This window comes from Cucurbita moschata, unplaced genomic scaffold (genome assembly GCF_002738365.1).
Source record: "Cucurbita moschata cultivar Rifu unplaced genomic scaffold, Cmos_1.0 Cmo_Scf00001, whole genome shotgun sequence".
Lineage (NCBI taxonomy): Eukaryota > Viridiplantae > Streptophyta > Magnoliopsida > Cucurbitales > Cucurbitaceae > Cucurbita > Cucurbita moschata.
The window spans coordinates 569159-583967 of record NW_019268517.1 but is presented as its reverse complement, the minus strand read 5'-3'; the positions used below and the strand labels follow the sequence as shown (position 1 = coordinate 583967).

At 34.0% G+C, this 14809-nt stretch overlaps 2 protein-coding genes and 1 long non-coding RNA gene across 5 annotated transcripts in view; 1 reads left to right on the top strand and 2 right to left on the bottom strand.

Moving 5' to 3' along the window:
• Window positions 1–7365, bottom strand: part of LOC111443275 — an 8378-nt gene extending 1013 nt beyond the window's left edge. The window contains exons 1-5 of one of the 3 annotated variants that reach the window (XR_002710457.1): window positions 7219–7330; window positions 7040–7107; window positions 6839–6965; window positions 1456–1726; window positions 630–709 (exon numbers count right to left, since the gene is read on the bottom strand). This is a non-coding gene — a long non-coding RNA (uncharacterized LOC111443275). Of the gene's footprint in view, window positions 1–629; window positions 710–1455; window positions 1733–6838; window positions 7108–7218 lie in introns of all 3 variants that reach the window. The other 2 variants (XR_002710456.1, XR_002710455.1) reach the window with 2 other exon arrangements.
• LOC111443268 (protein SRG1-like) lies at window positions 1740–4261 on the top strand. The gene is made up of 4 exons (XM_023081021.1): window positions 1740–3082; window positions 3163–3410; window positions 3484–3811; window positions 3898–4261. Exons 1-4 carry the CDS (start codon window positions 2840–2842, stop codon window positions 4156–4158), a joined length of 1080 nt encoding a protein of 359 aa, XP_022936789.1. The 5' UTR covers window positions 1740–2839; the 3' UTR covers window positions 4159–4261.
• Window positions 7366–7776: 411 nt separating the features above from the next.
• On the bottom strand, window positions 7777–14343 carry LOC111446998 (cullin-1-like). The gene is made up of 20 exons (XM_023085953.1): window positions 14144–14343; window positions 13640–13799; window positions 13188–13287; window positions 12299–12484; window positions 12109–12156; window positions 11833–12036; window positions 11664–11741; window positions 11413–11502; window positions 11228–11308; window positions 11037–11099; window positions 10145–10180; window positions 9978–10064; window positions 9697–9846; window positions 9553–9608; window positions 9344–9464; window positions 9103–9264; window positions 8878–9021; window positions 8551–8769; window positions 8293–8460; window positions 7777–8203 (listed from the first exon to the last, which is right to left on the bottom strand). Exons 2-20 carry the CDS (start codon window positions 13771–13773, stop codon window positions 8102–8104), a joined length of 2229 nt encoding a protein of 742 aa, XP_022941721.1. The 5' UTR covers window positions 13774–13799; window positions 14144–14343; the 3' UTR covers window positions 7777–8101.
• Between the last annotated feature and the right edge of the window lie 466 nt (window positions 14344–14809).

Below are 14809 nucleotides of genomic sequence, written 5' to 3'. Positions count from 1 at the left end.
CCAAAAAAAAAAAAAAAAAAAAAAAAAAAAAAAAAAAGTAATTGAAAGCGCATCCTATCAGTTTTTTGTATCCAAGCCAATAACAAACTATTGCTCCACAAAACGAAAGAACATAAATAAATGGGTCATTATTATCAGGCAAATTGCTTGCTAATATACTTTCCTCATGAAGCATTTTATTCTCAGAAGAGGGAATCTTTACTTACGCAAATGATGATTAACTGGAAAATTTTAAGACCTTCAAAGTTCAACCTAGAAGATATGAAGAGTCAAATGACTCAACAGCTACAGCTACAGCCTGGAAACTATACTACAAACCTAGGAAGTAAAGTAATAATATCATATTGCCAGCTATGTCAGATATTTTCTATAGTTGAAAATTAGGCCACAAACACTTCGTCCTTTTTAAATTCTTGGTTCATGCTTGTCATCATATACGAGTTCATCGTATTTCCGAAATGAAAGGCCCACATCGCCATATAGAAAAAAAAAAAAATGTACGAGGAACAGAACAAAGCATTATAAGGGTAAAAGTCATCAGCAATACGACAGAAGCATCTACTTTTCTGATGAGCATCGAATATGTTCAGTTCCTTTTAGCGAGAAATGAAAAGAAGAGAGAATCTTACATAGGCTCTGTTCAATCGGGTCAAGTTGTGATTTTCTTGAAACTGTACCAGTGCTCCTGCATGCTCATGTCCACGCGCACCTGCATTTTCTTAGATTGAAGTTAATATTTATTTAATTTTACAAAATAATAGAAACAAATTTCAATGTGAATGGATTTCTAAAATTTTAAAGAAAAATTGTAAAAACAGATACTTTTGTAGAAAGAGATTAACCATAAAGCAAGGCACAAAAATTTTAAAATCAATAGAAACATAAAAGACTAAAATGGAAGAAAGTACTTTTAACTCTTTTACCAATACTTTGAAAAATATAATATATCGATTGTTTCACCTTTACCTTCACCGATGTTTTCATCAATGCCTCGTAAAATCAAGATGTGAACATTTGATAGACACCTATGTTAAAAGTTTTGTTGGAGTTGTCCCCTTTTAGTCTAAATTAAAATTACATTATGAGAATATATTTTTAGACTAAATTTTATCCGAACAAGCAATGATTTGATAATTTATTGAAAGTGCATGAACAAAAGTAAAACAAATATAAAATAAGTTTCAAAATAAAAGAACCAAAATAGAAGTTGAATCTTTGAACTTCTCAATTTTACTTTGATTCAGTAATTGCTTTCATATTCTTTTGAAATTTGATAAGAAAGTTATATTACACACAAGTTGAGTGTCATAACATATTCATATATTTCAAATATATTAACAATACATTGACTTTGTGTGAACGAAGTTTTTTTCCGAAGAGACCTCATTAAAAACTTATAATATATCGAGAATAAAATTGGAAAAAATTAAAAAAAAGGACAAAATAGAGAATCACCTGAAAAGAGTACTGAACATATTGGTATGTGCCCACTTTTATCAAATTCCATCCCTCTTTGAGCCCCCATTTTCCACCGCCACAACTAAAAAGTATTCAAAAAAGTAGAAGTAGATTTCATTTTCAGCAAAGATGGGAGAAAAGCTTTCAAAGACTTGACACTTATCTTTTGTTGCCCAACATACTCGGAAATCTTTCTGTCATCAACTAGGTACATAATATTCTCATATGGATGAACTTTGAATATGCTCGAGTTCCCATCTGATCACTGCTGGAACTAGAACAAAAAGACTTTAAACTGTAATATAATCCACTTCATAATTTAGTCAGCAACTCAACACATAAATTCATCATAGAAAAGCCAACAGTATTTCCTCAGTCAAATCCTGATTCGTTTACAAATCGAAAGAAAGCTTTTAAAGATATTCGATTTCGCAGTCCCCTTTCTAGCCATAGAAAATGGTAGATATTCTTGAATTTTAGTTCCACACCATGCAGAAGTACTGCTACTGGCTGCTTTATTACCCCACTCATATCCTACTACATGTAAAAAGTAGTACAGCAGTAAAGGAATTTTATCCTTTCCTTCTATTCATGGCTATAGTATATCATGTGGGATCTATAAAATAAATGAAAAAAATAGATACTCATGTTACAAGAAATTTTGATCAATGACATGCATAAAAACATGATATATTATACTTAAAAAAATAGAAACCAATCAGCTGGCAAATCGATCTGAGATGATTGATTTGGCGAGAGAAGAGAAGAAAACAAAAATTAATAGAGCGATTGGCAGGTTAGAGAGGGGAATTAGAATCAATGAGTGGGATTTCTATGTTAGAGGAAGGAGATGAAGAAGGAAATGAGAATGGGTGGATAGACAGAAGAGAATGGTTGAAAATTACTCTAGTAGAACATATTTTTAAATGTCATTTTCATACTACAAAATTTTATTTTAAGTAATTAAAAACATGTTTTAGAGTAATCTAAACACAATAAAGTAAAAGTGATTTTAACATTTTTAAAATCACTCTCAAAATATTGAAAAAGAAAGAACCTATCAAGTCTCTAAAATGTATGCTATCCTAGCTGTATAAAATTAAATCAAATTGGTTAAGGCTCAAGTAACTACAGGAAAACGATACGAGTGTAATACACGTCTCAAATAATGCTCCAAATTTCAATGTCTCCACGAACTCTAATATATTTTAAAAAATAAAAGAAATAATGCATCAAGTCTCTGGATGCATGCTTGCCTTGCTCTATAAATACGAGCTCATCTTGAGTTAACGAAACTTGCATTCCAAGTTGGATTACCAAGAGCTTTAACATTGGTCTAAATTTATTTCTTCAGAACTCTGTTTCTAACTCTCTACTCTCTATGGCTCCAGTGCCTAGTTCTCCCGTCAACGTAGGACACATCGATGATGTGCAAGAACTCAGGAAGTTTAAGCCTAACACTATTCCCGAAAGATTTATCAGGGGCGTACAAGAGAGGCCAACACCAACAGCTTTAATCTCATCCTCTGATCTTCCCACTATTGATTTATCCAAACTTTTAAAAGGAAACAGAGATGAAATATTGCAGCTAGCCTCTGCCTGCGAGGAATGGGGATTTTTTCAGGTAAAGACTAATCGAATATTCTCTTTTCAGTCAAAGCTTAAGAACAGGCAATGGAAACTAAGGCCTTGGTAATCTTTTAGGTAATTAATCATGGAATTGCTCTAAACCTACTAGAAAGCATTGAGGGGGAGGCAATGGAATTCTTCGGGCTACCTTTGGAGGAAAAGCAGAAGTACCGAATGGCACCGGGCACAGTTCAAGGATACGGGCAAGCTTTTGTGTTCTCAGAGCACCAAAAGTTGGATTGGTGTAACATGTTTGCTCTGGGGGTTATACCCGACTCTATAAGAAACCCACTATTATGGCCAAAGAAGCCAACAAACTTCAGGTGGTTTTTTGTAATTCTAATGTCACCATTGAATTAACTGTTCAGCTACTTACAATCATACACCATTTTGCAGCAATACTGTTGAGATTTACTCTAAAGAAGCAAGAAAGCTTTGCCAGAATCTATTGAAGTACATAGCTTTAGGCCTTGGCCTAAATGAGGACGTATTTGAAAAGGCGTTTGGGGTGGCCGTACAGGCAATAAGGATGAATTACTATCCACCATGTTCAAGACCTGATCTTGTTTTGGGGCTGAGCCCACACTCCGATGGAAGTGCTTTAACTGTTTTGCAGCAAGGAAAGGGCAACTCAGTAGGGCTTCAGATCCTTAAGGACGACAAGTGGGTTCCTGTTCAACCTCTCCCAAATGCACTTGTGATCAACATTGGCGATACAATGGAGGTGTGAATGAAACTTTGTCTAAATAAAGAAATGATTTTTTATCTTACAACAGAGACTTGACTCCTTTCTCATTGATTTATATGCAGGTTGTTACAAATGGCAGGTACAAAAGCGTGGAGCACCGAGCTGTGACTCACAAGCAGACTGACCGACTTTCGATAGTCACATTTTATGCACCTAGCTATGACATAGAGCTTGGACCAATGCCAGAGTTCGTGGATAAAAACAATCCATGCAAATATAGAAGATATAGTCATGGAGAATACAGTAAACACTATGTCACAAACAAGTTACAAGGAAAGAAAACCCTGGAGTTCGCGAAGATTTCAACCAAAAACTCCTACTAAAGCATCACAACTTTCCCACCTAGGGATACCAATGCTCGATACTGTATAGAATTTAGCAGAGCAGTATTGTGACGTCAGCATTCAGCTAATATTAGGGGGAAAATATCAATCAACATGCAGAATGTACATCTTGTCTTTACTTATTTCTAAATTTAAATGGGTTGTACAGTTAAAAGTTAACTCTTGCCTGGTTAAGCGTTGTTAGATTCGACAATTTGGTAATGGGGCCTTGAGATTTGACGCTTCTCATGTCAAGTCATGTTCCATCTTTTGGGATTTTCAATCAAATAGCAGCTGTACTCGTAAGAAAAACAAGTGCAACATGACAAAGACGTCCCTTTTCAACAAGATTCTAAGAAGCATCTACATATGGGGAACCAACAACATAGTACGCCACCAGATTGTTTTAAAGCCATCAAGATAAGAAATGGAAGAGGCATCTATGACTATAATTTGGGTAAAGTACTTCTTGGGTAGCGGCCATAAAAGAGCTCATAAATTATGAATTTGTTCACATCTAGTGCTTCAATAGAAACATAAACTATTTCACTAATTTTCTTTTAGTTCTCTGAGTGCTAAGAACGAGCAGTCCACAAAGCAAAGCATGACTAGACCAAATGTAATAATGTCTTGAACAAACTAATTGAAAGAGCCCATGTAATAATGGCTTTTCATGCTGACCCACCACAGAGCTGGGCAGGTGAGAAAAACAGTGTTTCATCCACCAGAAGTTCAATCAGAAATGGCAGAGAGTGCCTAATGGAAGTAGTAATCTCCATTTGTTAGAAAAAGTTCAAGGGGCACAAAGGGTGCAGATAAACTTCACATGCAAATATCAAAGTATCTGATAAAATGTCTTGGAAGAGATGGAGGAATAACCAATTAGGAAGTTATAACTTATAAGTTAAAATTCCTAATTACGTCCTGAAGATTTTGTTTGACTAGGATCCAAATTCGACAAACATTTGGGTCCGTGAATTGTAACAAGTATTTGAGGAGAAAGACCAAAATGTTCAACGGGGGAACAAAAACATCTAATTTAGAACATCTTATTGTCACAGAAATGTCCTATACCTTGAAACTAATCCATCTGGTTGAAGATAAATTTACTCGCGTTCTAGTGGACGGCATACAACAGAAGGAAAAGAAAAATGGAATTTGAAGTCCAGTAATAGGCGGAGAAATTGTGAGTTGAGCTGACAACTTTAGATTTAGTTAACACGAAGTATAGATGTAAAACTTATTTCTTTATTTGGTAGCTGTGGGAATGGATTAGAAATAAATGGGCAAAAACGGTCAAGTAAGATTTGAAAGATTGACTAACAAATCATGCAAACATAGTTAAATTCATGCTAAAATAAAATTGTTAGCCAGTGAAATCATAATGAAGTCCATTTATCTTTATTGGAAGGAAACTAAAGTTTTGGATAGTAAAATTGAACCTTCAATTGGTGTTAATGATAAAGACTAAACATATTTAGATTTCAAAATTGAAGATATACTTAAAAAAATTCTAAGTTTTAAAACAAATGATAATCAAAATACGGAGACAGAGAAATTTATAATTCGAAAATTTATCTTGCTGATTGAAAACTTATGAAAGGTTTAGCCTAGTAACAATAACAATAGCGAGGTCCAGGTGAACAAGTGCATGCTGTCATATTCACATTGTTAGTGCCAATACAGGCGTGATGAATGTAAGCAGTCAAAATCACTCAACAAAAGCAATTATAAAATGATTGCAGTAGAAGAATTCCTTATCATGCCTCATTTACCATCCAAATGCATTAGCAATCTCAACTAAGACATTGCTAATTTTAACATGGGCGTCTGCTGATTTCCAAAATTACCATGGGCAGTGCTCATGTCTTAGGATCCAAACTAAAAGCTAACACTTTTAACTACTCCAAACGCTAAGCAGTTAGGAGAAAAAGGTAAAAAAGATTAAAATTGAATATTAAATGTAATAAAGTTCAAACATGGTTCTGGTCCTATACATTTATCATTATCTATATGTGAATTTATTCCCTTAACATTTACTAAATGTCACATTTAGTTTAGTAATAGAAGTAATCATCTATATCAAATGGTGTGCTATGCTTTTGTTTTATTTTTAGAATATTACTTTACATGTGGAGTGATATTATTCAAACCATTAAGGTTTCTCATATTAGCTTGTATCATGCCATTAGAAACTGAAGTATGAAGCTTTGGGGGGTATATTTCTGTTTCTTGATACAGAAATAAAATGTTGTGCAAAAAACATATAAATCCTCCAAGTAGGGGAAGGCATCATGAAAGGAAACCGGGGAGTCATCGGAATGTGGCCGTAATTATTATGCGTGAAAAAAAGACCAGAGCCCACTAAGAATTGATCCAATGCCCACGAAGAGGAAGTCCTTTTCCTTCTTAATTTCTCTCCATTTCCCATCAGTAATAGTGGAAACGTCAAATTAATCCTTCACAACAACTTGCTTTCTTGATGTATAAAAGGAAGATGATCTCAGCGCAAGGGCCCCAAAATCCCACCCTCACAAAACTTTATTTAGTTGCAGTAGTCAAACATGATTATTTCAATGATTGAGGTATATAATTTTAATTCACAAAACATTAAAAGATGCAAGATGCAAGATGGAAGATGCATGATCAAGATATTATTTGTCTAATTACTCTTGGATACCTCGTGATTTGGGAATCTGAAGAGGACCGTCAATTTTGCTTCACTAACTTCTCCATTCAATTCCACTACTCCATAGAATCGCAATCGCTCACGTTTTGTGGCTTGCTTTTCGCCATGTACATTCCCCCTGTTCGATCATATTCAAAAAAACAACAAGAGATTCATTCACGTGCAAAAAATTAACAATCGATAAAACCTCACCGACTATATTATCGTCAGGAGTTGATGCAGCATTGTGGTGCGTTTGCGCGAAAATGTTCCATCAACGCCTGCAAATTTCATAGAAATTTCAAAATGAAAATGGCATCTCATCTACACTCCATAAATTTTTCATAAAAACATATGTATTTCCACAAAATCTGTCCATCGTTCATAATTACCGATCACTCTTGTCCTCACCGAGAGAGAGAGAGAGAGAGAGAGAGCGCACCTTTGGCGGCAAAAGATTATCTGAATCTCCATAGAACGATCGAAGGAAGGAAAGCTCATTAATTAAGGAATAAAATTATGATTTTAAAATTTTAAAAATCAAAACTTTATTACAAGACTTAATCTCATTAGGGTTTAGGGTTTCGAAATTGCTTTAGATTTTTAAAACTCATGAAATAAATATTTTCTTCGATTTTTTTAGATTTTTTTTTTTTTATTTATAATTTTGTACTAACCTATTAATCAAGATGAATATATTATTTTAAAAATTACTTAAAATAGTAAATAATGTGAATACTATTTTATAAAAATATATTTATTGATATTTAACTATCTATAATGATAATGAATTTATAAATAATTAAAATAACTATAAAACAAAAATACAAAATTGATAAAATTAAATAAATAAATAAATAAATAAAACAGCAATAATATTAATAATATATTAATGAGAAAAAAGTGGTTATCCAAAGTCGTAGGCTTTGTTTGAGGCAAAACAACTAAGGAACTAATTATTGAATAATAAATATGCAGATGGAAATTACAGTAATAAATTCAATTATTTTCACTCCATTTGCCCAATTAAGCAATAATCATCTCAACATTGGGATTTTCAGATTTTCCATCAGTTTTCTAATTCATATAACAAGCATCTCAACTTGCTTAGATGGAAAAATAGTTCGAACAGATCGATTTTCTCAGTTTAATTTATACATTCAAACTCGTACCGCCAGCATCTTCATTGTCATCGTCATTGTCATCGAACGATTTCCTTTTAGAGCTATTTCTAGTCATAAGAATCGTAACACTTCTTTGACGAAGGCTGGATGATCATGCTAGGTACCTGAACAAGCTCGGGTTATCTTTGTCTCTTTCCAGATAGTCTCGGGTGATTAGATCTTCAATCCGCTTTTTGATTACCTTAAAGTCGGGCTGCAAATTCCCATTGTTTCTTTTTAGATTCCGAAAGTTAAAAGCAGATTAAAAGATCAAAGTATCGAGATGGAAGTGTTTGAGAGAACCTTAAACATGCGACCGAGTTGCTCGACGCACTCCAGCACCAACTGCTGGTGACTCAAAACTTTCCGACTCTTCATAATGCGAACAATTGATGCATCAATCGCGTAACGTCGGTCCTTGTCGACATCTTCAATTACTTTCTTCTTCTCATCCACAGGTGGAAGAGGAATCTGCACAATGGTAGATCAAAACACTGCATCTTACAAGAAATGCTACGGTTAACAATGAGAAGGAAATATTAACAAGTGAAGAATTAGAACCTTGATCCTCCTCATTTTGTCTGTAAACTTCGTATTGAACTCGAAGTGATCGGATGGCGAGATAGTTTTAGTACTCGGCTCCTTGTTAAGAATCTTATATTTAGCACACGACAAGGAATGGAGTAGTCTCACAACGTCGTCATCGTTCAAATTTAGTTGAGTCATAATTTCTGAGTAACTAAGTCTGTCAGAGGAATTGAACAGCAGCAAGGCAGAAGCCTACGAACATACAAAAAAAAGTACCATATAAATCAGTAATAAGGACTTGGTAGTAGAACAAAACAAACTCCGAGTTCCCGAGAGTTTCGATTAGGTCGATGTACTAACCTGATAGGTAGTCACTATCAGTTCAATAGTTTTTGGTTCAAACTTTCCAATGATGTTACAGATACCCAGAGAGTAAATCCATGTAAGCTTCCTGTGCTTTGTTTTAGTCTGATAAAACTCTTTGAAAACCTCAACACATTTAACCTGAAATTCAAGAAAGAAAAGATTAAGATAAAAGTTGTACAACTTGTAAATGGTCAAACTTGAAACGAGACCTGTGCCTACCATCTCGGCCGGAAGGTTAAGATCGAAGGACTTGTAGCTAGGCCAAAACCCTGTAGTCAGGACCGTAACCGTCAAGTCGATGCCAGGATGTGCTTGTGGATTAGTGGTAAGATACTCCTCAAAGCTGGCTTGATTCTCCTTTGCCAAAGTCAAATCTGTGACCTAAGGAGACCCAAAAACAAACACATGTAATACTTCCACAATATCAAGCACTTTAAATCACAACAAAAATCTGGCATACCATGCCCTCCATCTTTGAGGTGAACTGACCACCACATTGCTGTTTCAGTTTAGTCAGAATACTTCTCTCGTGCTCGTCGTTGGCACTCTTATCAAAAAGAAGCCGTCGAGCAAGCTTTTTCCTGCAAATGGTTATGCAATTTATCATCATTATTTCATTTCTTATAGTTTATCTCTAAAGCCAATAAATCTTAAGATCTAGAGAATCACCGATAAAATTCAGCAAAAAGATCTTTATCACTGATGTAAGCAAGCAACTTCACGACCTGCAAACAGAGAAGGGTTATAATCATATAACATCGTCCATAAATCATCAAGGGCAGAAGGAATAGAAGATGGGAAAGAAGAATGAACCTTCTCCAGAGTCTCTTCAATGGCTTCATCACTCAGTTTCTCACTTCCACCTTTCTTAAGAATGTTATCGCAAAAAGTTGCAAGTAACTCTGCACTTGAACTTCCAGCAACGCCCTTGTTGCAAAAGACCTCAAAAGCCTCCTTGAGAGCCTAAATAGATGCACATAAAGTTTTAGTAACAATTTAAATCTTAATAGTTTTATATCACTATTATCTTTTTCTCATAACTATGTGTACCTCATACTTCGCACATTGTAATAGACTAGTAAAAAACAACATACCTTATGGAAAAGTGTATGATTTTGGAAGCAGTTGTTCACATATGCCAAATATTTATCATGCAGTTCGATCACTTTTCTTACGAACACCTAAAACGCAGATCATAGTTTTAAGATACCATGTGAGAGAGAGAGAGAGAAAATGCGCGAATGTGACAAAGGAAGATTACCTGTTCCTGCAAACCAATGACATCCCTCTTCTCAGCCTACAGAGAAGGAAAGAAAATAAGTCCTTCGCCACAATAAAAATAACCTTTCAAGATTGGTATAGGAAACTCATCAAATGTTCATGAAAAGTACAGCTCAATCATAAAATAAGCACCACAGCCTAGATCAAACACTGACGGAATTAAACCTTTTCAAAAGCACACACTCAGTTCCTAATTGCGATTCAATGATGCGGATGATAAGAACAATAACACACAATTTGCTTATACATGGTTACCGTATTGGATGCCGAAATTATAACATGAACATCTAAAATAGTCTTGCAAGCAAAAGGCCAATTTCTTGGTGTTATTAAATTATACAGCATTCATTTTATTAGCTCTTAGCCCAGTTGAAAGACATGTCCATATATCTGGCTCAAACTAGAAACTTACGTATGATATTTGCTACAATACATCGGAGAGTCTCCAAAAGAAGAAAATAAGTTGTGAATTGAACAGCAAGACACCCAAAATTTCCAAGTAATATATGAAAATAAAATAAAGAAAGAGAAAATTTTAAGTAATAAGGGAAAATAATTCATGCAAAATAAATAAGAAAGTGAAAAATTACTGCTCATCTATGTCATCTGGCAACCACATCCCTAATCTCTGATAAGCAGAAACGCTCTCTGCTTGAATGGAAAATTCCTTGAAGACAAAATATGTAGGTTTTACTAAAAGTTTTAACAATAATGCACCTTTAGGCTAGATGTAACCATTGAAGACTACCTTGATAATAATTAATTAACAATCCAAAGCCTGTTGGCCCATGATCAACCAAAATGACGAAACTTAAGATTAATATAATGGTATAACGCAAGAAATGAAAAGCGTATAGCAGTTAATAACAAACCTTCTTGTTGCTTGCTGCATCTTCTGCTTGTTTCACCAAGGCAGTTCCCTCAGTAGTAACATGCTGTATGATCGAAATTTTACAAGCTCATAGGAGTTCAGAAAAACAGTAGACAAATAAAAGAAAAGTAATTTTGATTATTTCAAATGAAAAACCATTTAGGGCTAAATTGAAGTGGTTAAATCACAAACCTGCTTAAATGTATTTGAAACTGGATCTAACCCCCGAGGAATTTTAGAGAACAGTCTGAACATTCGTGATAAGTCTTCCACCTAGAAAGTATCCCATAAACAGCAAAGGAGAAGAAAATATAGGTTCATCTTCATATTGAATAACCATTTACTTGAAAATAAAATATAGCAAATTGTGCAAGTACCTTGTCATCTCTAAGCAATGCATGACATCCAGAATGCTCTTTTTCAAGCAGTTGGGTAGCATAGGCAGACAACAGTTCATGTTGAACTTTCTAGAAAAGAGAGAATGCAATACATCAGCTACAATTATGAGGATGACCATCATCAAAGAAGAATGAAAAAAACTAGTACCAGCTAAGCTAAATCAGTTGGAAGTTTACTCGATCAAGAAGACTTATTTTAATTACAAAGGCACTAGGAAGATAGAACAAACCTCAAGAAGTTTAGGCTCACTGCTAGAGTGCAAATAATGTGAGACCCTATCCTTCTCACGTCTTAGACATTCCTCAGCCTAGAGTGTCCAATAAAATGAGTAAGTAATCCTACCAGAAAGATAAGATTATATTTATCTACTAAGCTAATAAAAAAACAAAAGGAATTACTTTCAACATATAATCAGGACAGGAGTCTTCGAGAATCCAGTTAGAAGCCTTTCGAGAGTAATATGCAGCAGTGTCTTTGAGCATGGCTGTTTCAAAGTCATTTTCATAGCAATCCATTTGCCCCATCCCAATCTCCACAAATATATCTAAGACATTCTTTAGCAAAGCCCGGTCAATTTGCTCTCCTTCACGCTCTTGATCGATCTGATAGGAGAAATCTAGTTATGCATTGCAAAACTTAAATGATGGTGCACAAAATAAAAGGCATTAACATACCAGTGATATAACAGCATCTCTAACTTTTGCATTTAACTCCTGGTAAATCTGAAGTAACACAAATATCAACAACATATTCTATTGCTGTGACTCGCAGAGTTGAGGTAAACACAACCAGGTAAGCCAAGCAAAGAGGCAAGAAATATAACATGGTAAGAAAAATCCAGTGCAGTTTTTGGTGGTAACGTACCAGATCACGGAAGCAAGTCAGCCCAACATCGTGAAGAGGTGGAAGTGACCTTCGAGCTATAAAGTACCGATCAAGATAATGGAAGAAGCGAGAAAGCCACCTAACCATCACTTTGTGGTTTGCCCATCTTTTCACAAGCTCTCTCAACATGAACTCATCATGTTTCTCCCTCAAAGATGGCAATACCTGAACAGAAAGTTCAACTGTGAGTGTCTAAAACAACAACTAATGATACAGATATAATATATGAAACTAGGACTAACAACACAATGTGCTGTGAAAGATGCGATCATATAAGACTACAGAAGCATTTTAATTTCCCCAAACAAATGGTGAAATTAGAACATTAAGGACATTGACATGGAATTGATAGGAAAGAAATGCTCATGATTCTTCGACATGTTGTAGTGTGTCAAAAGTTGGACATATGAAGATAGTACTAAATGATATCCGGCCAGCAGAAAGATAAAACAGCAGAAGAATTGTTCAAACTAGCCCATTTGTTAACAGTTTGACAAGATGATTAACTTCGTTTCGGTTATTTCTAGCTTGACGGGGAGTGTCAGTTGTTTCTAGTTATGTTTCCCTTTTGGTTAATCAATATATTTCTATTTATTGTATTATATAGCTTTAAAATTATTTCCTTATATGTAAATGGGTCTTTCTTCCATCTAAGAACTCCTTTCTTCTTATAATAAAATATACATAAACTATTATCTCTTACGTAAGATAATTTTACAAATGCCTCATATCTAACATACATGTATATATTCTCAGCAAACTTAACCATTTACATCACCAAAACAAATGTCTGCTAAATTTCATGTTACGAAAAAGATAATGGCCCAAAGGTCATGGAAAACCAATACATAAACTACATAGTTCTTACCGATGAAGTTATGTACTCTTCAAATGATTCGCGGTACTTATCATACAACTGCTGTGAGTAGTCATGTGGAGGCTTTTGAGTGCACATATTATAGATGGTTCTGCAGAGATTGTCATCATAAATTGAATTAATCAAACTCCATCAAACCATCCTTCAAATTGCCAAGTAAGAACGGTAGAAAGAATTTCACCCTCACCCACCCACCAAAAAAAACCTCTCTAATATAGCGCGAAATCAAAGAGAGTCTCAACCAATTCAAATTCCTTACGCTCAAAAGTAATCTAATTTTTTAAGAAACCAACTTATCAAGAAAACAGAGAAGATTATAAGCCTTCAAAGAGTATTAAAATGGGCACTAATTGGAACTCCCATTCCAATCCTCCAATGAGTATCCATCCAATAAATATAAAAAGCGAAAACGAGCATGACCAGAAGTTTAGAAAGATTAGTACGTGTAGAGCATCATGTAGTCTTCCGAGCTGAACTGTGGCTCCGGCAGTCCCTCTAGAATGTTCTTCAATTTCGTGATTCCTTTTTGCATGAAGTCCCATCCTTGCTCTAAATCAATGGTCTTTCGCTCGTTCATCGTCGTATTATCACCAACTCCTATTTCTACAGATGGGGCCATAACATTCACAATCAGATCACACGCCAATCAAAATACGAACAATATCGGAAACGGAGATGACAACAAACAACAAAAATTTCAAATTCCCAATTCGAATATGAAATTCAAGCTTCAAAGTAACAACATAGATTAACATTAGTGAAACTCATCCTGAATCACAAATTTCAATCCAACTCCCACTCAATAGCGAAAATGAACCATTCATGATCTGAATTACACCACTCCAAAACAATCTTAACACGAGTAACAGAAACAACAAACAAAAATACATTACTATGATCCAGAAATTTGCAGACAGATCAAATAAAAAAAAGAAGGAGAAAATTACCAGGAGAAAGAGAGGGAGATACTGAAAGCAGATTCGAACCAAAACAAAAAGAAAACCCTACGAGGAAACTGATTCAATGAGCGGAAAGTAAAACCCTGTAGATAGCGATCGAAAAGGGAGATGAGCGAAAAGAAATTCCGATGGGCGTTGGTGGGATAAGTTGCAAAGTGCTAGCGAAGATTTTCTTTGATAATAATATTTTTCAATTTCTATAATTAAAAAGAGAGAGAGAGGAGAGAGAGAGAGAGACTTAAAAAATAATATCTTGGAGTAAATTTTTTTCAAAAATTAAAATTATAAACTAATAGAATTTTATAATGAAATTTAAAAGATTTTAATTTTAATTTTTATCTAATTTTAATGAAATTTAAAAGATTTTAATTTTAATTTTTATCTAATTTTAATGAAATTTAAAAGATTTTAATTTTAATTTTTATCTAATTTTAATGAAATTTAAAAGATTTTAATTTTAATTTTTATCTAATTTTAATGAAATTTAAAAGATTTTAATTTTAATTTTTATCTAATTTTAATGAAATTTAAAAGATTTTAATTTTAATTTTTATCTAATTTTAATGAAATTTAAAAGTATATTTATCTAATTTTAATTTTTATCTAATTTTAACGAAATTTAAAAGATTTTAATTTTAATTTTTATCTAATTTT

Coding starts and splice junctions, on each gene's coding strand:
- LOC111446998 (XM_023085953.1), bottom strand. CDS start 13,773: ATGAACGAGCGAAAGACCATTGATTTAGAGCAAGGATGGGACTTCATG. Junction 9,465..9,552: donor CTTTTTGCTGAATTTTATCG/GTGATTCTCTAG, acceptor AACCATTTGCAG/GAAAAAGCTTGCTCGACGGC. Junction 8,461..8,550: donor ACAAAATGAGGAGGATCAAG/GTTCTAATTCTT, acceptor ACCATTGTGCAG/ATTCCTCTTCCACCTGTGGA.
- LOC111443268 (XM_023081021.1), top strand. CDS start 2,840: ATGGCTCCAGTGCCTAGTTCTCCCGTCAACGTAGGACACATCGATGAT. Junction 3,083..3,162: donor AGGAATGGGGATTTTTTCAG/GTAAAGACTAAT, acceptor GTAATCTTTTAG/GTAATTAATCATGGAATTGC. Junction 3,411..3,483: donor AAGAAGCCAACAAACTTCAG/GTGGTTTTTTGT, acceptor ACCATTTTGCAG/CAATACTGTTGAGATTTACT.